The sequence below is a fragment of the Sesamum indicum genome, linkage group LG8, assembly GCF_026168435.1.
Source record: "Sesamum indicum cultivar Baizhima isolate 11 linkage group LG8, ASM2616843v1, whole genome shotgun sequence".
Classification (NCBI taxonomy): Eukaryota; Viridiplantae; Streptophyta; class Magnoliopsida; order Lamiales; family Pedaliaceae; genus Sesamum; species Sesamum indicum.
This window is the reverse complement of record NC_142664.1, coordinates 4,641,969-4,663,667: the sequence shown is the minus strand read 5'-3', so window position 1 is coordinate 4,663,667 and position 21,699 is coordinate 4,641,969. Positions and strand designations below refer to the sequence as shown.

The 21,699-nt window shown below is 32.4% G+C and overlaps 1 protein-coding gene across 1 annotated transcript in view; it reads right to left on the bottom strand.

Moving 5' to 3' along the window:
• Window positions 1-21,371, bottom strand: part of LOC105167785 (potassium channel SKOR) — a 33,998-nt gene extending 12,627 nt beyond the window's left edge. The window contains exons 1-8 of the mRNA XM_088883253.1: window positions 21,154-21,371; window positions 18,940-19,164; window positions 18,735-18,798; window positions 16,087-16,395; window positions 15,079-15,418; window positions 4,093-4,388; window positions 1,174-1,254; window positions 973-1,071 (exon numbers count right to left, since the gene is read on the bottom strand). Of these exons, the coding sequence (XP_088739379.1) occupies window positions 973-1,071; window positions 1,174-1,254; window positions 4,093-4,388; window positions 15,079-15,418; window positions 16,087-16,395; window positions 18,735-18,798; window positions 18,940-19,164; window positions 21,154-21,371 (1,632 nt within the window). The remainder of the gene's footprint in view (window positions 1-972; window positions 1,072-1,173; window positions 1,255-4,092; window positions 4,389-15,078; window positions 15,419-16,086; window positions 16,396-18,734; window positions 18,799-18,939; window positions 19,165-21,153) is intronic.
• Window positions 21,372-21,699: the final 328 nt, after the last annotated feature.

Below are 21,699 nucleotides of genomic sequence, written 5' to 3'. Positions count from 1 at the left end.
AAAATCAGCTAGGGTTTTGCGTAATGAATTGTGGAAGAGTTGGAATGAAGTTGAGAGCAACAGGGAGAAGACCATGTCACTTAGATCACTTTCCTATCTCCACCAACTTCCTGTAAACTCTCTCCTCTCCCTCAAACTAAAAGTTCAACACTTTTTTTAATCATTGAGATCAAAAGTTAACAAGGGCAAAATTATTGGACGAAAAATGAGATTTTCTATGGGAGGCACATGTCTCTTTTTCCTCTAAAACTCGCACTTAATAGCCACGTGAGTCTCAATCAGCCATTTTCATCAATTATTTAACGACAGAACTTAATAGTGAGACAAAATGTAAGATGTTGTTCTTAAAGTGAAATTTTCATAATAATTAGGACCAAAAGTGAACAGGGGCCAAGTTAAATGAAATTTTCGGATTTTGATGTGGGAATAATTTTACCAAGGTCTAGTGAGACTTTCCTGGCAAATACCTTTTAACTCCAAACGAGCTCTAGGACTCGATTACTGAGTTGAGGTCCTTACAACCTGACATTTAAGGTCTAAGAAAACTCTAATATGTTTGAAACCACTGCAATCATTAGGAAATAAGGATTTCAATGGTGCACGTATATATCATACAATACTGACCCTCCACAGATCGATCAAGTATAATTTTTGCTATTTTGCTAACTTTTTGTCCTCTTTAGATTCCTATCTCTAATCACTCAAAAGTTTTGGGGGGGCATTGTCGAGGCCATCCCTGGTTCTAACCGTGTATGCATTTTGTAGGCCCACATAAGTTTTGAAGATTACCCATTACACTTGGAGCAGCATTCCACCTAAAACCACTATAAAAATACCTTGTTCTATTTCTTTGAACAACTCTATTATAACGCATTCTTTTTTGTATCACCAGATAATATCCCGATTCATTGTATTTATGTGCACGTTTACCGATATTATCACCAAAACCTCTACTTTAAACTATGGTCATACCAGAACACCATGACAAACGAAGTAGAGTTGACCTACGATGTTTCCCTGTTCCATTATTACTTCTCCAGGGAGAAAGAATTCCTCGTGCACCAGAGTCACCTACATGTAAACAATATGTTAGCAAAATATATATCAGCTCAAAGGAAACATCTGCTCTCGTAAACATCAAGTACAGCAACACGTCAAAAGACTGAAACTTACGATTTGATTGATGAATTCTGAGGAGCAGCCCTTGAATAGAGGAATGTGCTCGACATATGACTTATACAAAGTCCGAGATATCTGCAAGAAGTGAGAATGACCTAATTCATCACTGAAAGAGTGCAATTTTTAGTTACATGCAAATGAAACGAGTTATCCGAGCGGGCTCGATTGCACTTTTCGTCAAGTTTGTATATAGGAGGATTTGACCATTTTGAATCCCTAAAATATTGATTTGATAATTTAGTCTATTAATATATTAATTTTCACGAATTTAGGACATCTTTTGTAGGAATTTTTGAAATTCGGATTTTCTCACATGATGGCACAAAAATGGAGATTTTTGTTTTTTATTAAATCTCCTCGATCCACAAATGTTAACAAATTAATAAACTAAATTTTCACAAGTAAAACTGTGACACCCCATATATACAAGTGAGGTTGACCCTAGTTGGAATGTTACAAATTAATGATTAATTGCAATATTCATCCTTTAATATATGGGAGTTTTGTAATTTTGATCTCCTGAAAAGTTAATTTGTCGATTTAATTCACCAATGTATCAATTGTAGCAGATTGAGGATATACAATAGCTAAAATCTACATATATAGACTGTTATAGTAAAGGTAAAATACACTTTTCTCCCTGAATTATCACTAATATAACACTTACCCCTAAATTACCAAATGTAATATTTACCTCTTGGTTCGACAAAAATACTCCTCATACTTTGAATAATTATATTATTTTTAATATTTGTATTTTAGTTTTTTGCATATTAAATCACAACCAAATTATTTTTTAATTAATTTTTTTTAATAAGGGAAGAATTTAAATTACAAGTGGAGTATGAATTAATATAATGTAGATATACAACAAATATAATATGACCAATAGTTTATATATGCTTTTTAAAATAAATTGACAAATAAATAAGCTTAACCAAAAGTTAAATATTTTTAGAAAAAATTGAACAAATATAAAGATTTTATTATAATTTTTAAAACATATTTTTTTTCAATTGAGAAAATTTTAATTAAACTTAAAATACAAAATTATTTGGAAAAAAAATTCTTTGAACTATATATATAATATAAGGGCAAGACTGTCCAAAAATTTAAACATAAGGTGTAAGTGTTACATTTGTTAGTTTAGAGAGGGTAAACGTTACATCAAGTATAGTTTAGGGGGGCAAACTATATTTTACCCCCATAATATATATAATTAGCAAAAACTCTTCAAAATTATACATATTTGCATTTACTGCACGGTATATTATGAGATGGAGTATAGTACCCAAAAATTAACTTTTTTTGGGCAATTATAAGACTCTGGCCACCGAATTTCAAAAAGTGGTTGGAATTTGCAGATGTGTACAAATTTAGGGCCTTTAAAATATGAAAAAAAACTGACCGGGCATGATTTAAAAGCAACTTACCACATAAGCGTTGATATGAAAAAAAATTGTATAAAATAAAATTTGAATTTACATTATGTATATAATTATAAATTATAAAAATAAAATTATTATATAAAATTTTATTTGGGGGGGGGTTAATATTTAGTTTAAATTTTATTATTTAAAATAATAATTTTATTTTTTTAATAAGTTATATTATCTAAAAAATGCTAATTTTTTTAGAATTTTATGTATTTTATTTTTTTGATTGTGTAAATAAAATTATTTATTATATGCACACAAAGACGACGTGCCATAAGAACTAGTATAAAATATAAATTTAAAGTTTATTTTTGTGACAGAGGAGAGATTAAGAAAAATATCCAGTCAATAAAAAGAACTCCAAATAAAAAAACTGCTTTCCCTTTTTTTATCCATGTCATTGCATATGTGGCAAGAATTTTTCCATGTAAGCTCTTATGTGGCAAGAAAAAATATAAAATATGTTAGTTGATAGTTGGTTTTTTATTACAATTCCATGTTAGCAAAAGCCCATAAAAGCCCCTAACTTTTGTCCACGTAATCAATCTCCGACCACTTTTAAAAGTCCAATGGCATGAGTTCTTGCAATTGCCAAGAAACAATTAATTCTGGGGTACTAATATTTACTACCCATTTATATAAAGTCCTTATTTTACGACTACATCTAATATACATGGCAGTAAATACAATTAAACATCAAAACTATCAATAGAAACTAAAGCTTATCTCTTTAGCAAGAAAATTTACATTTTACATCTTCCAAGTTAATTCTTTTTGCAATTTTAATCCTATTATTTTCTAACTCACCACATTGCATCGCATAAATAAAAAAATTACAGTTTTTGTCCCAAGCGTAATTCCTATAATTTCTAATTGAAACAGCACGTGCATGGTTTGAGCTCTGTTAATTAAGTTTTGAGGGAATTTAGATTGTTACTATTAGAAATTTAACGGGATTAAGGCTGAGGATTGAAACAGTGCAAATATTTTGGTGTTACTGGAAGCAATCCTGTGAGTTAAAAAACAATAGGATAGGAATCTCGAAGAGGCTAACTTTTGAACATAAAATGCAATCTTTCCTTCTTCAACACCTCACAGTTTTTCAAATTTAAAAGAGTTAATCTCATACCAACGCATAGGATATGAGATTCAACACTTTTAGTCCTCTGTTTTATGAAATTTTTGAAATAGTTCCAAAATTGCGAAAAATTCTACATATTAAGTCTTATGCTCTACGAGATGTTTAAAATTATCTCAAAATCGAGAAAATCTCATAACTAAATATGTTGAGTTTTCTCAATTTTATAATCATTTTGAAAATTCCATAAAATAGAGAACTAAATGTGCTCGAATTTTTCTAATTTTAAAACTATTTTTAAAAATTATGTAAAATAAAGGACTAAAATTGTTCAATCCCTATCTATTGGACAAAAAATGTAAGGTTGCCATACTTGCATGGTTTTTATAAGCTGCTTACCTTAGCACGAAAGGATATTGGAATGTCTTGGAGAACGGAAGCATCAGTGTAGCTGCTTTCATATTGCAAACGCAAGTGCCCTTTTATTTGATTACGAAGATCCTTTCCCAGCCTGTTTCTGTTCATATATTTTGTAAGATCAGTCATTTTGTCCCGATACCTTTCTGTTTTGGATCCTTTCACAATCAGGGCTGTCATATTACCAATCAAATATACACCAAGAATCATGTTAAACGTGACGTAAATCATAATGAATACCATTTCCCTCGGATTCACTGCATTTATATCTCCATAACCTGAACAAAAAGGCCCAACATTGTACAAACAGGTTGTAAGAAAAAGAGTCATATATATAATATACAAATTAATTATGCCATAAAGGAAAAAGAAAATCAGTATTTCTACAAAAGTTTCTTGGCTTATAATTTAAGAAAAATTGATAAAATTAGTCCCGTAACTAAGGGGGTGGCGTTCTTGGTCCTGTAATTTTAGGACTGATAATTTTAGTCTCGCAAATTTTAGAAAGGTCTCAATTTTAGTTCTCCGCATGAATCTGGCCGAATTATGGATGATTTTACCTTTTCTTAACTTTAAAATGAGCATTTAGTCCATTTTCACTATTTGTTGCATTTTAATGCATACACTTGCACATGCTCGCCTAAAATGGTATCAAAGCCTAGATTTATTGAAAATATATATGTTAATATTACATCTAGATATTTTTCTGCAAAAGGAGGAGACTCTTTAAAGAGAATGGAACCGAACAAAGTTCGAGTTGCGATGACAACAAGGAATATTTTCAAATTTTAAAAATACAAAGAAGAGAACTTCTCATGAAAATTCTTGAAAAATATTACAACTGCCGCAAGAGGATTTACCCGAATCTTCTCACTCTAGAAGAGGAATAAGAATGGATGAGGAATTTTCAAGTCCGACAAACACTACCAGGAAACGTGGTGAGGCGTTTACACTCCACCGAAATCCATGGTAGAATCCCAACTAAGAGAAGTGGATGGGTAAATTCCTGCATAATTACAGTTCTAAAAATTATAATTAAAGGGAGTGATTGAAAAGAATCAAGCTGGATACCTCGAATATCTCTCAAGATCAAAAGAAATTCAAAAGACAATTAAAGACTATGGAAATAAGTTAATCTATGTGCTTATGAAAATAGAGACCTTGAGCAAAAAGATGGACAAGATCCTTAAGATCCTTCTAAATCTAGACAAGAATCTTACAGATCTAAAAACAGATGCGCATATAGACAAGAACGAATCAAGGACGCCCTTGGATCAATACCTCTTCTACATCAGAACGGAAAGACAATGGAGATTCCAAAGTCAAAGACAAGAGACGATCTGGTCACTGAAGCCATCAAATTCATAAAATAATGGAGGTAACAAGGGCAGATCTATCATATCTACAAGAATTGGCCTAATCATTTTCCCAACTTGGGGTTATGAACTTAGTCAATGCTCACTCCAGCACTACTACCGCTAAAAGGAAGTACAGGTTTCAATGATCCTCCACAGGATCATCCAATGAGAGAAAGTACAAATTTTCTCACCAACGTCACACCAACGTTTGTGGGAACCAGATTTAAAGAAAATCGAAGAAGAAATCCAAGAAAAGTGCTTGAAAATACACTTTGAGCAAGGACTATGCTTCAGCACTTACATCCATACGACGTCATACTCAACCTGGATGTTACTTCCAAAATATCGAGAAGCTGATAGATGAATAGGTTGTAGCCATAACGATAGCAGCAACTACCCTAGAACTTGACAAAAAAACTTCATAAAACTAATGGAGTTTAGCTTGAAGGATTCTGTGAAGATCGGATGGGACAATACCTTAAAGATACCGAAGCTAGTATCCTTGCTGGGGATTCAAAAAGTTCATCAACGGATCGGATAGGAAGGGTTAGTAAGAAACACTTCATCGGAGATGGATAGTTTGAACGAAGAAGAGCAAAAAAGGCTCAAGAGTATGCACAAGCTCTTTTTGGCCTTGAACTAAGTAGTATTTGAGCAGTAAATAGATATATCTATTGGTTTCGCAAGTATTTCTTCCAAAGCAGAGTAGCAATAAAAGTAGCAGCTCTAATGTTCTTTGCAAAGATATGCAGTTTATGGAGGAAAATGTTGATCCAGTCATCCAAAATACCCGGAGGACAGTTGGATTCAGTTGCAAGGATGATGTCTTCTCTTAAAGAAAAATTGAAAGATTGGTGTTATCAATCATCTATCTAGAGAAACATGAAGAGTCTGAAGAGGTAAAGTCAAATGAACCGCTCTTTGTTGTGATAACATGATTTTCCAAAAATTATAGGAGAATCAAGCGAGCCAAGGAAGAGTAAGAAGCAGAGTAGTGATTCCAACCCTAGGAGAAACCTCTTTTAGGAGAAGATCATGGTGGTCCAAATGAAAACTCAGAACATACAAATTTGGACAGAAGACCGAACCAACAAGGGCTTCATCCCAAGGATTTAGAGGAACAGATGCAAGATCCACAGGAAGAACTCCTACAAGGAGAACTTTCAAGCAAGCCCATACCCGAGCCAATGAAAGTTTTCAAGAACTACAATTGCTGGACTTGCGGAGCAAAAGGCCATATATCTTCAGACTGCCTGCAAAAATGTGGTGAATTACAAAAATTTGAATCCACGGATGATATCCTAAATGCAGTCTCCTACGGCGATTTTGGTACCTATTTACCAATTTGAGGACCTTCCTTTAGGCGAAAGTGTCTATGAGGAGGGAATAGAGATTGATTCAGATGGATCTTCAACCGGTCAGAATAACTACAATGAGGGAGATAAGCTTCAGACCTCTGAAATCCTATCAGAATTCTTTTTTCAAGGATGATGATATCAAATGAAACCATGGAAAGAATCATCGTCAAGACTCCAACCTCACCCCATATGATGGATTTAGGATTGGAGGAATTGGGAGAATCCTCAACCAGATAGGGTTGAACCAAAGAAACATCACATAATCTACAAAGTTCGAGTGAATTTGCTATTCCCATGGAGCTTACTGGTAATGTGACAGAAATGCAGCTTATTCCTAAATAGAAATTCTTGAGGAATTAAGTAAGTTTAGAGCAAATGAAACTTTTAATATGAAATGCATCCATATAGAAACTATTGAAGTAGTAATAAAAGCAACTTTTAAAAAAGGAATTGATTCAAAAATACATTTATCTATAATGCATAGAAGAATCAATAACTTAGGAAATGGTTGTCTTGGGACAATGATAGGTAATTTGTAAGCAGAAAAATTAGTGCTTGATATATTCATCCTAAGATTGCATACAACCTAGCAGACCAAGATTTCAGTTGAGTCTTAACCCTTCATCAGGATTTTAAAAGAAAAGATCTAATAAAAGAAGGTAATAGACCATATTCTATAACTTATAAAATAACTTATGCCCTTTCCAACACACATCATTCTGATTTGTTTTCTAGGAAAGAGTATATTGAAATTCCTAGGATTTTCAAAGAATTTGCTAAGGTAATGACACCAGATCTAATTAGAATACTTAGAATAGGTGGTGTTGATATCGTTATAAAAGATCACCCAGTTTTAGACCGAAAACTTAGCTCTTAGAACTAAGTTTCCTCAAAGATAACGGTATAAAATTCAGTATTGATGGTGTTACCATAAGGATTGAATGACGAGTCTCTTTTTCATATATATATGAAAACTTTACCCATTATTGAATGCAAGGATTCTTCACAAAAAATCCTAATAGTCAATAAGGGTATAAGAGAGGAAAAAATCATGATTGGGAGAGCATTTGGAACACCTTAGTATAGGGTGAAAATGCCTTCTATCTACTTTCATGATACAGGTGCTGATATTTTATTGGGCAACAATTTTATTCAAACCTTTGCAAAATATGTGCAAGATAACACTAGAAAACTGTTTATTTTTACTACCAATTGTGGTAGTGATATATAAGTTTTGCAAAGAGAAAAGGCATTTAACAGGATAAAGCCCATAAATTTTCGCAGCAACCGTGCTGATGATGCCAAATTGACCTAACTGAAAATGGAGGATAAGTGAAAATTTGATAAAAACCCTTTTATCTTTTAGGCAAAACGGATTCATTGATAGCAATAGCTTCTATGAAGAATCTGAGGAGGAGATAAAGAATCTTATAGAAGCATTATAGGAGATAAAATCGCTAGATATTAGCGAAGAAAGCAAGCTCTCTCTTGAGAACGTCATGAGACTTATCTAGAGGAATTTTAGTGAGAACTCTCTAGCATGCTGAGATAGGAACAAAATTAAAGCTACTCTAAAGGTTAAAGAGGAGTGCAAGTACGAGTATGTTTGATACAAACCTACCCAAATGAACATGGAGGATAAGAGATATATGCAGAAGATTATCAAGGAGTATATCAATCTTGGACTCATCAAGCTTGGAGTCTCTGCTTACAATAGCGCTGGCTTTCTGGTAAGAAACCATAGTTAGATAAAAAGAGGTAAACTCAGGTTGGTAATTAACTATTAAGGAATTAATAGAATATTAGAATTTGATGGTTATTGCAATCCGAGTAGAGAGCACTTAATTAACTGCATTAAAGGTGCAAAAGTGTTTTCAATCTTTGATTGCAAATATAATTTTTATTAGATTAAGAAGGAGAGTGAATCAAGAAAATTACTGTATTCTCCACACCACAGAGACAGTATATCGAGAATATGCTATCAATGGGATTAGCTAATGCACCCCAAATATTTTAAAGAAAAATAGATAATCTTTTCAAAGATTATTTTGAGTTTATGTTTGTCTACATTGACAACATACTTCTTGCATCCAAAAATATGAAAGATCATGTTAGATATCTTGAGATATTTTCTAACGCATGTCATAGAGAAGATTTAGTGCTTTCTGAGAAGAAAGCTACTTTTGCTGTCAATACAATTGAATTTCTAAAAATTCTTATTGACAAAGCAGGTATTGAGTTACAGGACCATATTGTGGAGAAAATCCGCAATTTTTTAAACATACTCAAAGACAAAAAGCACTTGTAGAGCTTTTGGGGAGTTATTAATTTTATAATGACCTTTATTAAGGATCTTGCAAAATACAAAAGGAATTTTCCGACCACTTTTGAAAGAAACAGAAAGTTCAAAGGGAAAATGGAAAGAAATCCACACTTAAAGGATTTGTGAGCTAAAACAAGTTTGCAGTAACCTGTCTAAGCTCGTCATACCACAGGACGAAGATGAATCGGTAATCTAGACAAATGCCAATGAATATAGATGAGAGACAGTGCTCATGAAAAAGACTACTACAGAAGAAGAAGCTTATTGATATACAGTAGGTTGTTCTCAGAACAACGGGCCCAAGTTTAGCACATCAACGAGAAAGAGTTGTTTGCAGTCTGGAAGACTTTTAAGAAATGGCATTTATTTCTAATTGCTAAAGAATTCATCTTAAAAGTTCATAATATCAATATTAAATCTTTCTTGAAAACAAATTAGAATCCAAAATTGAGAGCACATATTATCAAATGGCAAGCTGAATGTCAATATTATTGCTATAATATTGTCGTTATAAAATTTCACAAAAATATTTTTGCAAATTTTCTGACAAGAAATGGAGACATGGGAAGCAAACTCTATGATTCTAAGGCCCAGGCATCTTAAGGAGAACCTTGAGGAGTTTGATAAAAAGTTCGGATAGCTACCGATGAAAACCCAAGTAGCTGGCCAAGTTCAAAGAGCTGATCTTGACACTGTCCAGATCGCAATAAGGAGTACCATGGTGGCTTCAACCTCGCCATAGAATGATTTACAAGAATCAATTCGAAAGGCATCGCCCTCGGTGATGACTCGCGAGTTGCCAGAGCATGACCATAAACATGCCCTTAGAGTACAGGGCTCTAAACCTGTAGTGGCAGATTCAAGTACTGCTTGTATGAGGTTATCACTAAATTCTGATGAAACGACAACAATCGAGTCACAAGGAGTGCAAACCTCTAATGAATCTAGTCAACCCAGCACCTCGAGATAAAAGAGGGAGAGATTAGCCTTAGGCGATGACTGACACCTCTAAGGTTAATCATAACGAGTTAATACCTTCTTCTTCTACTTGGCAGTTTTATTAGCAAATGTGGAAAAAATTAATTTCTCACAAAGGTGTCAACCCAAGCAAGACCATCATCCAGACATCCAAAAAATATAACCCAGTCTGGATGTTAGAAGGGTCCAAACGAGAAGAGATTCGAGAATGGTATGACTTTAGGTTACTAGCTTCAATTCATACTATGTCTCGAGTTTTTTGGAAATCTCAAAATTTCTGGAGTAGATTAGTAGGGCGGTGTATAATTCTTGGCAAAATAACCCCCACTTGAAGAGAGGAGATATTCTGGAGTTAAAATTCATATCAGCAGTTCCAGAAACAGCAGGAAAAAAAAAAAGGTCTCATCTAGCATTCTATTTCATCAAGTTGCAAAGACCAGACATAGTAGCTTTTAACAAAATTAAGGTTGTCTCAGGAGAAGCTCCACTGGTATCAGTCATTAGTGAGAATAATATTTGTATCAAGAGAGCTTGGGGTCTATGGGTGTCTCACCAAGACGGACAAAGTCAAGTATCCATTTAAAATATTTTCACACAAATTAGATGGATCATTCCTGTTAAATTTCTTGACAGGGAAAAATACTAAGTTTGCAGAAAACATGTTCGAGAAAAAGAGAATGCTCGAATAGGAGAACAAGTTGCATTCAACTGAGGCCACGAGAATGACGACATATAACATGTTGCATGTTGGGCAATGGAAAAACCACATATGCCATTGCTATGAAAAATAAGAAAAGCCCCTGTTCTGGACAAAGAATTGGGTCATCCAAAAACAACCCGAACCAAAGCAGGACAACGGTAAAAGAAAGGATATTTACAAGGCGAAGTAAAAATTGCAGAATGTAAAAATTCAAAAGTGAGACTGTCGAACAAGATGACAAAGGCCAATAGTTAGAAGCAAAAAGGCCAACTAGCAATCACATGGTAGACAAGCCATTATAGCCAACAATTGAAAATAATGCAGAGATGACGAACGCAATGACGTCATCCAAAAGAAACAAGGTGATGATGAACGCAGTGACGTCATCAAAAATAAGTTTGGAGTCCAAATTTGAAGTCTATGGATGTCTATAATTAAGGGAGCAATGAAGCAGATGGGCATCATAAGAAATTTTCTCCAATTCTTCAAAACATGATATTCTGAGGATCTAAATTTTTGTAATTTTTTCTAATTCTTAGTTTATGGGTGTTTTCCCAACGAGTCAAATCCTCTATTATATAAGAAACTAAACTGTTCATTCAGTAAAAGTAAGACTTATATTCAACTTGTTTGTCCAAAATTCAATTAAGTCTCTATATTGGAGTGCTTTTACGCCCTAAAGTGGAAAATAAAATAGGGCGGTGTTTTTTATTTTTGAAAGAGTCAAGTACCTGCGAACCATCTACCGTGGTAGTGTGGTTGGAGAAAATTCGTAAAATCGAGGACTTGGAATACCCGAGACCAAAGCGGTCAAAACAGGTATGAATTTATGAAGGTTTAATTTATTTCAAAAGCATGTTGGGCCTGTCTTAGAGCATGTAGTGGACTACGGTTAATTTTTTCACTAGAGCAAAATGGTCATAAAATTAGCTAAAGGACCAAAATCGCAAACATTTGAAAGATATAGGACCAAAATTGCCACCTCAAAAGATAGAGGACCAAAATTGCCAACCCCTTATTAATACAGGGCGAAAAATGCAATATTGCCTATAATTTATGTCCACACATTCCACTAAATTATGCATAATCTACAAGTATATGGTAATAGAGGAGTAGGAATTCAAGCTCAAAATAAGGTTAAATGACAACCACTTTTCTTAAAGTTTGACATAATTATTAATATCTTTAAGTTGTTGCAAAAATTATAATTAAATACTTTTGATTCTAACAAACAACAAGCTCATCTGTCAGCCTCCTTCAGGTATTCGTCTACTTTTTATAGTGAACTGACTAAAATATCTTTTATATTATTAATTATAATTTTATATATTTTTATAGAGTTTTCTAAAATATTCTCATGCAGTAATATTCTCTATGCATTATTTACTTTATTTACCCTCAATCTTTTTAATATACTTTTTCCAAATGTTTTTCTTTTAAAAAATCAACAAGGATAAAATAGTAGTTTTACCTCATCATTTAGAGGCTACATAATCATTTTTCATTTATAGGATATTTTTAATTTTTCAACAACAAAAGGGTATTTGTAATTATACTAAATCTCAGGGATATAGTTGTAATTTACCCTCATAATAAATAAAATGGATAGATTTTACTTTTGATCCCCTAAGTTAGTCACTAAATTTCACCCCCAAAATATTCCATCTATACCACCTCTTTTCCAAATGGCAAGCATGGGCTGTTAATTTTTCGTCTTTATTGTTAGTTTCCTGCTGCTTTTTTCACTATAAAAGATCTTTCCTTTAGTTTAGACAATCAACTAACGGTTAGGACAATTTTGATCATAACAAGAAAACTTGGGAACAAAAATTGATGAAATCAAAATATAAAGTATTGAAAATAATTTAATTACTAACTCATGGTTAAATACAATTACTCCCTGTAAAATGAGAGAAGTGAAGGAAAAAACCTATGATAAAAGAAGGTACTACAAACTCCCTTTCATTTGAAAAATGATGCAAAAAGAACCTTGGATTGGGAGGTAGTGTGCATCAGTTTTCAAATAGGGTTTAATGGAGTTTTTGTCCTGTATATACAGGGGTTTGACAATTTGGTCCTCTAACTTTTTGGTATGGTAGGTATGGGTTGTTAATTTCTACAATCAAATAGCTTTGAGCACTTCAAAAAAGTTTGGGGACCAAAATTGATAAAAACATAATATGGAGTACCAAAATTAATTTAATGACTAACTTATGGTTATTTACAAATATAAATTGCATAAAACCTCTTGTATTTTTAAAATTTAGCTAAAACCCCCTGTGTTAAAAAAATACGCAAAAAATCCTCTATATTTTTCAAAATATTGCATATTCTTTTCTTCCGTTAACTAAGTTTAATGGTGTTAGATTTTTGTCCTAAATTGCCCGTTATACCATCATTATATCAACCATTAATCTCAATTGTTAAAAATGAATGCCCAAATTTTAAGTAATTTAAAATTTATTTTTTATTTATATATAATTATATATACACTATAAATATATATATATATATACAAATATAATAGGCGGTGACCGTCGCCATTTATGTGGACAGTGAAGCCGTCACCTAGAATAGTCTTGGCAACATCGCCTTTGCCCTTGCGCACAGAGAGCGATGGTGAGGTCGCCCTCGTTTGGCCGCCCCTTACTGGAAGGGGCGGCGGCCAAATCCAAGCGACGTCGCCCCATCACCAGGTGCCATCGCCGGCCACGGGAAGAAGAAGAAGAAAAAAAATCTATTTTTTAAAAATAAAAATATTTTAAATAATATTTATAGTAAAAAATATAATATAAACTAATTAATATAATTTGTTGGTATTTTGATATTTAATTAGTATATTTTATAAAAAAATAAAATTCATTGAAATATAGTTTAATTAATAATAATTTAATTTAGTTAATAATAAATAATTATTATAAGTAATTTTAATATCTCATATGAATTTTTAATTGAAAAAAAAATTTACTATATTAAATATGTATTTTATATTTAAATTATATTTGGTATGAATTTTTAATTTAAAAATAATTTTAGAATATTCAATTTGTATTTTTTTAAATCAAATTTTTAGTATATACTGTTTAGTTGTTTTTATATTTAAATTAATATATTTCATAATAAATATACTTTTTTATAATATATGTGAACTCAAAAGGTAATTTAAATGAATTAAATATATAATGAGATATATATAAATAAAATAACATAAATAAATCAATCTAAAATGTAGTTAGATATGAAAGAAAGGTGCAAAATGGATATTTATATACTTAAAGTAATCCTCAAAAAGATAAAAAAATGAAGCTCACTCGCACAAAAGGCGAGTGTGAGTCACTCTCCGTTTGTTTTTAATAGAGAGGGATTTTTTGCTGTATTTTATAAAATACGGGGTTTTTTGTCTATTAAATTAACACAGGGGGTTTCACACTATTTAATCAAAATACAGGAGGTATTATGCAATTTACCCTATTTACAATTACCCTTGTGAAATTAGAAACGTTAAAGAAAAAAACCTAATGATAAAAGATGGTACTAAAAACTCTCTTGCCATTTGAAAAATGATGCATAAAAGCCCCTCGGACTGGGAGGTAGCGTGCATCAGTTTTCACGTATCAGGGGAGTTTTTTGTATCTTTTTTATGTAGAGGGTTTTGAACTGTTTTAATTTTTTAGGGGGTAAGCTATTGTATTTAATTAATCCTCAGGGACCCAAAGTGAAATTTCCCATGAAGATAAAAAAGCTAATTTCTTGAATAGTTTTTCCATATTAGATCATGAACTTGGTCATTTCTCAGTAAAATCTTGACTTGCAAGAAGGGAAAATTTCAATTTTAGTCCTCTAATTTTGGGAGGTGGCACTTTTGATCTTGTACAAATTTATTTTTATAATTTAGTAATATAACTTTAAATTTTTGGTAAATTTAGTCTTTTCCGATCAATTTGATAAAAAAATTACATGTGACTTGCACATAACCCAATTAAAATATAATTTTAGTCCTGTAAGTTAATCTATGCAGGACGAAAAATGTCAGCCTTCTAAGTTACAAGACTAAAATTACTATTTACTCAGGTCATGGCAAGTCATATGCAATTTTTAGTCAAATTGGTTGAAAAATAACTAAAATTACCAAAATTTTAAAATTATAGTACTAAATTACCAAATCCAATTCATAGAGAATAAAAAATGTCAAAATTTCTAAATTTTCAAACTAAAATTGCATTTTTCCCCCAGCAAAGAATTAGGACTCACCGACAGTTGACATGGTGACAATTGCGAAATACATAGAAGTGGTGTATCGTCTCCAGATATCAATCTCTCTGAAGTGGGCATAACTGTAGTCGCCCATTTTCAAACTCCCGATCCAAGTGTATCCTTCTTTCTCCTCAGGCAGAGTAGTTGCCAAATAGTAGAAAATGCAGGCTGCTGTATGCGCGCAGTAGAGCTGCACACTCAGAAGTTTTACTATCCTCGTAAACAGATAGTTGATTCTAATATCCTTTTCCAGTCTCCGGAAGAAATCAGTGACCTTGCGAATCCGAGTCAATCTGATCCACAAAAGATATCTCACCTCTTCTTTTTCTCCAATTCCCTAATTATTAACCACAGGAAACACGATTTCAAAATTTCGTTTTACATCCAACAAGTTAGCGCTACGTTTTGTCCATTGTTTTTCCACAGAAATATAACACATGCGAGCATGGTGCGAGCTCTTTTAAGTTTTGAGAAGAATTAAGGTCGTTTTGTAAAAGAAAAATTAATGGAATTAAAATTTAGAACTAAAATTGCAAATTTTTTAGAGTTATAAGATACAAAGTACATTAAAAAAAATAGAAAAAAATGTATATCACCCCATGTGATATCCAAAATGAGCAAATTCCCCCCCAATGAAAAGAAAATACCAAGTTACCTCTCTATATTCTTCAAAATTCAGCAAATTACCCTCTCCCATGCGATTCGTGAACTGCACATGCTTTTTCTTTAATTTTTTTAAATTAAATTATAAAAAATTATATTTATAATATTATTTAAGAACCGTCGGATTTGATTTGATTTTGAATATAAGGTTCAAATTTAACTAGTAAATCAATGGACTAGATTTTATTTCAATTCAAAATCAACGTTCTGGATTTAAAAATAAATTTTTATATAAGATATATTTATATAATTTTTAACAAAATATATTATAATTATAATTATAATGATATATACATGTATATATACTTATATATACACAAAGAGACAGAAAAAGAGACTGACAGTGGATGGAGGCGCAGGGTGGCAACGGTGACGGCAACCATGGGCACGGGGGAAGGAGGCTACGACGGGGAAGGGGGCGGCGACAAGGGAAGGGGGAAGGGTTTTTGGGGTAAAGAGTGGGCGGTGACAGAAAGGATTTCTGGGGAAGGGGGCAGCAACAAGAACAGCTTTTTGGGGTAGGGGGTGGGCGACGGCGATGGGGGAAGGGCAGGGTGTCAGGGGAAGGGTTTTGGGACACAAACTGGGGTAGGGTTTTTGTGGAAGGGGAGGGAGGCTGGCGGCCAGCGGCCAGCGGCGATAAGTTAGTTCCTTTATGTTTAAATAAAGATATATTGTATATAATAATAATATTATATATTTTTATATAAAATAATATTTTATTATTTAAAAAAACCAATCAAAATTGCATTAAAGGAGCGTCTAATACACCACCTCTTTTGGGGGTTAATTTGCTTATTATTGAAGAAGACATGGAGATAATTTGGTATTTTGTTCTTTACAGAACGGTAATTTACTCATTTTGGATATCACAGGTTGGTGGTATGCATTTTCCCCAAAAAAATAGCTCAAGAGCTGCAAAAAACTTTGATACTAAGATCAACATTAAACTAATTAGCAAGTAAAGCTTTCGTTACTAATCTACATTATTTACTCTATATTTTAAGCAATTCCTTGCTAAATTCTTTAGCAAATAAAGTTTCATTGTTAAATTCATTAGCAAGTAAATTTTTTGTATTCAATGATGTAGATTAGCAACGAAATTTTATTTGCTAATTAGCTCGACATTAATTTTTTTCCATTGGTATTGAGTTATTTTCTTGTAATAATGATCAATTTGAAAACAATGAGACTAAAGAAGAGACTAACTTATGGAACGTAACATGCAATTTTTCCTCATCATCTTCGTATAAGTTTCACGAGCTTGCAAGTCTCCTTTAGATATACTTTTTTAGTGGCCATCCTAAAAATTTCAATTCAAATATTCTAAATATTAGTGATCTCTCACTTTTTTGGCAAAATTTTATTTTAGGTCTTTAACTGAGGGATATTTTACTCTTAGTCCTTCATCTTTCCGAAACTACGTTTAGAACTCCAACTATTACGTTTTTAACACATTTTATCATATTACTATAACATTGATAAATTTAATCCTATAATTCATCTTACAAAACACATGTAAATAGTCCTGTTTTTATCCAAGTCGTGACAAATAGTCTTGCAGTTGCTACTTATTGTCGATTCAGAATCGTTGCAAGTGAAAAGCCCCCGCTACTTATTGTCGATTCAGAATCGTTGCAAGTGAAAAGCACCCCCCCTCCCTATCAAGGTGCATAGTGGGCTACGTCGATTTGATCGGTATGGATTAGCTCAAAAACATCCGGCTTAAGATGGGCAATTATTATTCATGACAGATCTTATGGCGGTCCTAAACCTCTAAATGGGCTCCAATTCAATTCATTTTTAAACTCAGGTGTAACCCATGGATCGGGCCGATTGAGGTTTGGACTAGGCCCAGACCAGGCCTGCATCAAATCTGAATGTAATTGTTTTATGATTTTGTTTTATGATATTGAAGTTTTCTTATAAACTATTACTGAAATTTATAATTATCTTAGAAAAAAATAAATAATAAATTAGATCACACGAAAATTTATTATGAAAAAATAATAGTTAAAAATATATAATGGACTTCAATAATAATTTGATTAACAAGCTCACAATAATAATTTTAAATAATAATAATCCAAAAAGGACTTCAAATAAATTTTGAAAAAAAAAAACAAAGAGTATTAATGAGTAAAGTACTAAAAATTTAGAACTAAAACAATAAAGATAAAAGTTTTTAGAGTTTCATAAGTATAAAAAAACTATTAGAATAGTCATCTTAGAAGAATAAAATAAAAATTACACATCATGCATCATTAAAAAAAGAAAAAAAAGAAAGCCCAACAGGCCCGTCCCAAGCTCGATAGTAGTAGGTGGTCCTAGCTACTGGGCTAGGCTGATACCAGGTATCGATTCTTGAGACTGGCCCAAGACCAGCCCAATCCCAAGCGAGTCTGGGCCAAATCAGCCCATATTTTTATTGGTTCAATTTAATTTTGGATTGAGTTAGTCTAACTAGGCTGACTATGCATCTTGACCCCCATCAAATGTTCATTAAATTTATGTATTTTTATTTTTTAAAATAATATTAATATTTTTAAATCAACCAATATACTAGGATTACAATATTCAAACAACTTCAATAAAACAACATATGGATAATTCACTTTTGGTACCCTAACTATACCATCAATTCAGTTTTAGTACCTCATGTTTTGAACTCATCAATCTTGGCACCTAATGTTTCTATTTTTATCACTATTGCTTCCCCTATAAGTTTGACTGTGAAACTAATGGTCAATAGCACATGAGAAGCGCGTAATCAAGCTTGGGAAGGATGGTAAATTACATCATTTTTTAAATTATAAAGAGAGTTTTTGCACTTTATTTTTCTATAAATTTTTTTTGCATTTTTTCATTAATACATAGGGTAAATTACATTTAATCCGTGTATTATCACCCTTTGTATTTTTGGAAATACAAAAACGGTATATGGCAAATATGATATGTTGAAGACAATTGAGGGAACCAGAGAACCAAACCTTATAAATAATATCGCAAGGCATACAACTTAGGAAATCGGTGAAAAAATGAGATTTGAGATATCTGCAGAAACCAAACAAAAGAACATTAATTAGGAACGTATATAAAAACAATGCAGAGTTATACAGCATAACGATTTATTTACTCATTTCACATAACACAAGAGGGTAAATTGCATTTAACCCTGTAAACTAGAGAACTAACCGACGGGCAATGAGGTTCCGGTTGTAGACCATTTTGTAGGAGTGGCTATCTCTATAGATCACAAAGAATTGCAAGATGATGTCGAGGAGGAATGCCACTTGACCAGCAATGTCTAAAAAGATTAGGTTCTTGGGCAGTCCCCTGAAGAATCCGAACTCCATTGGAGTAAAGAATGATGAGTAAATTGCCCATATTAGTATGAACTTCTCCCACGCCCTGTACCACCTGCATTTTTCCTTCAAGAATCAATATTCCCAGTTGTGAAAAGCAGTGCTTGCTATGGACTAACTGTGCTCAGCAGTAGGGCAAAATCACATTTTTGATCTAATAAGATAGGCCGATTGTTTACTTTTAGTTCAACCTTTGACTTACAAGATTTTAATTTTAGTCCTTTTCTTTTGATAAAATTATAGCAAGAATAATTTCATTTTTGATCTCCTTACTTCTGGTACCTCATGTTCCTACCTCATCGATTTTGATTCTCAAATTTTCTTAAAATGACCAAAGTTAGTTTTGAGTGTTAATTGACCATCTAAACATCGGAAGGACCTTTTTGGTCAACTAAAGTTGATTATTGTAAGAAAATTTGGGACAAAATTGATGAGATCAGAACATAGGACACTGAAAGTGATCTAGTAGTAACTTATGGGAACAAAATGAATTTCTCTCAATTTTAGCTATTTTGCACTCAAATGATGCCCCACGCCTTTTTTCCATGTGACAAACAAGGGACTGTTAAATTTTGGTTTTCATTGTTGGTTTGTTGCATTTTTCTTTTTCCCTCTAAAAAGGTCCATCTGTTAACTTAGACGATCAACTAACCGTCAAGACTAACTTTGATCATTTTTAAGAAAATTTTTTGACCAAAATTGATAAAATAAGAATATTATGTATGAAAAATAATTTAATGACTAATTTAAAGGACCAAAAGTGAAATTATCCTAAATACAGCACATTTGGTCTTATCTAGAGGATGATGGCAATTAGGGTTAAAACCCATTGTTCCAACTTCTAATCTTTAACCTATGGGTTTAAGATGGTTTAACTTGGGTTATATTTAATAAATTCAATTATATATATATTATTGGTTTTATATGAGTCCTAATAATTGGATTTCATTTTTTGACTTTTTATTAATCAATTAAATGTCATTTTTAATAATATCATACAATTTATGAAAAATGTTATTATGATTATGAGTCCAATGTGGGTTAATATATTTGATAAGTCCAATTAGATGACAGGTTCCATATGATTTCTTATGGATCTGAAATGGATCTCATCATATTTATAAAATATTATATATTCGGTTCCATATATTCGGGTATTTTTTTATTTTAGTCTCATTTATTATAATTTTCTCACATTGTATTATATATATTAATTTTTTTTAATTTTAGTCCTCATATATAATTTTCTTCTAATAAATAAAAAAATCCCCGTGCAATATTTTGAGAAAATGAAATATTAAAGGCTAAAAATTCATAATTATATTTGAATCATAACACACATAACTCACTAAAAATTAATAACAATATTTTATGACAATTCAAACTTCTATCACAAAATTGAATTTTTTATTATATTGAACCCAAACCCATCATTTCTAGCACGATCAGTATTTGACTGATTCATTTCAATTCATATTGGACCCGAATTATTATGAACAGAATTCATTTGGACCTAATTATCCACACCCAATTCAATCCACCCCATTTGCCACCTCTAGTCTTATCAAATAGCATATTTATTTTTTTTTTTTCTTCACTCCATTAAAAATTAACGAGATACTGCCCACATGACATACACGTGAACGTTAAATCCACATCGGAAAGAAAATTATATTGTATTTGGCCCCATAAAATAATTTTTTTACTTGTCATCCCATATTTTCGTAGATTTTGTTTTTAATTCTTGCTGAGGTTGGAACCAAAATTAATTTTCTAAAAAATATGGGATTAAAAGAAAAATAAGCATATTTTATGGACCAAAAGTGATTCATTTTCCTTCAAAATGCACACATTTACAGCCATAGTGCCTATGCCACATGGCTATTTTCAAGAATTAATTTTTAGTCACTTAAAAAAATAACATTAAAAAAAGTGATCAATAGAAATATATGAGGTTTGTTCTGTAATTAATTTGATTTGGATAAGAATTATTCAGCAAAGACAGTATATGTAGAGACATAACCACATGTATGTATAGGGTTACCTGTTATGATCAGGGTGAACGAGTAAGCAGCCTTGCCAGAGGTCTTTCTGTCTGCTGGACCGGCGGCTGGCCGAGTCGAGCCCCAGCTCGTTCCCTATCAGCCTAAACCGGCTCCCTCGAGATGATTTTATTCGCTCCCTCAAATCCTCCCCCGCGTATTCCTCTCCTACATCAATTCCATCCAAACGGCCCACGTCCCCATTCACACTCTCATGCATACTCTTCAATGATAATTTTATACGTATTTATATGTGTGTGTATGTGTGTCCGTAGTTCTATATATATACGGTGGTGGGGATGACAAATAGTCGTGATTGGATTTCAGGGGAAAGAGAGAACAAAGCATCTACTGAAAATGGCTTTCATCGGAATATACGGATGGAGAAGACAATCTGTGTGGGTATCTATACTGATGTGTTGGATGTTTTTATGAAAGGATAAAATTGGGAATTTTACCTGCGACACGATAACTCACCAGGTGAAAATACGATTTTCGAGGGAGTTTTTTAGTAAGAGTGGTCACTATCAACGAATAACAGTTAGCCT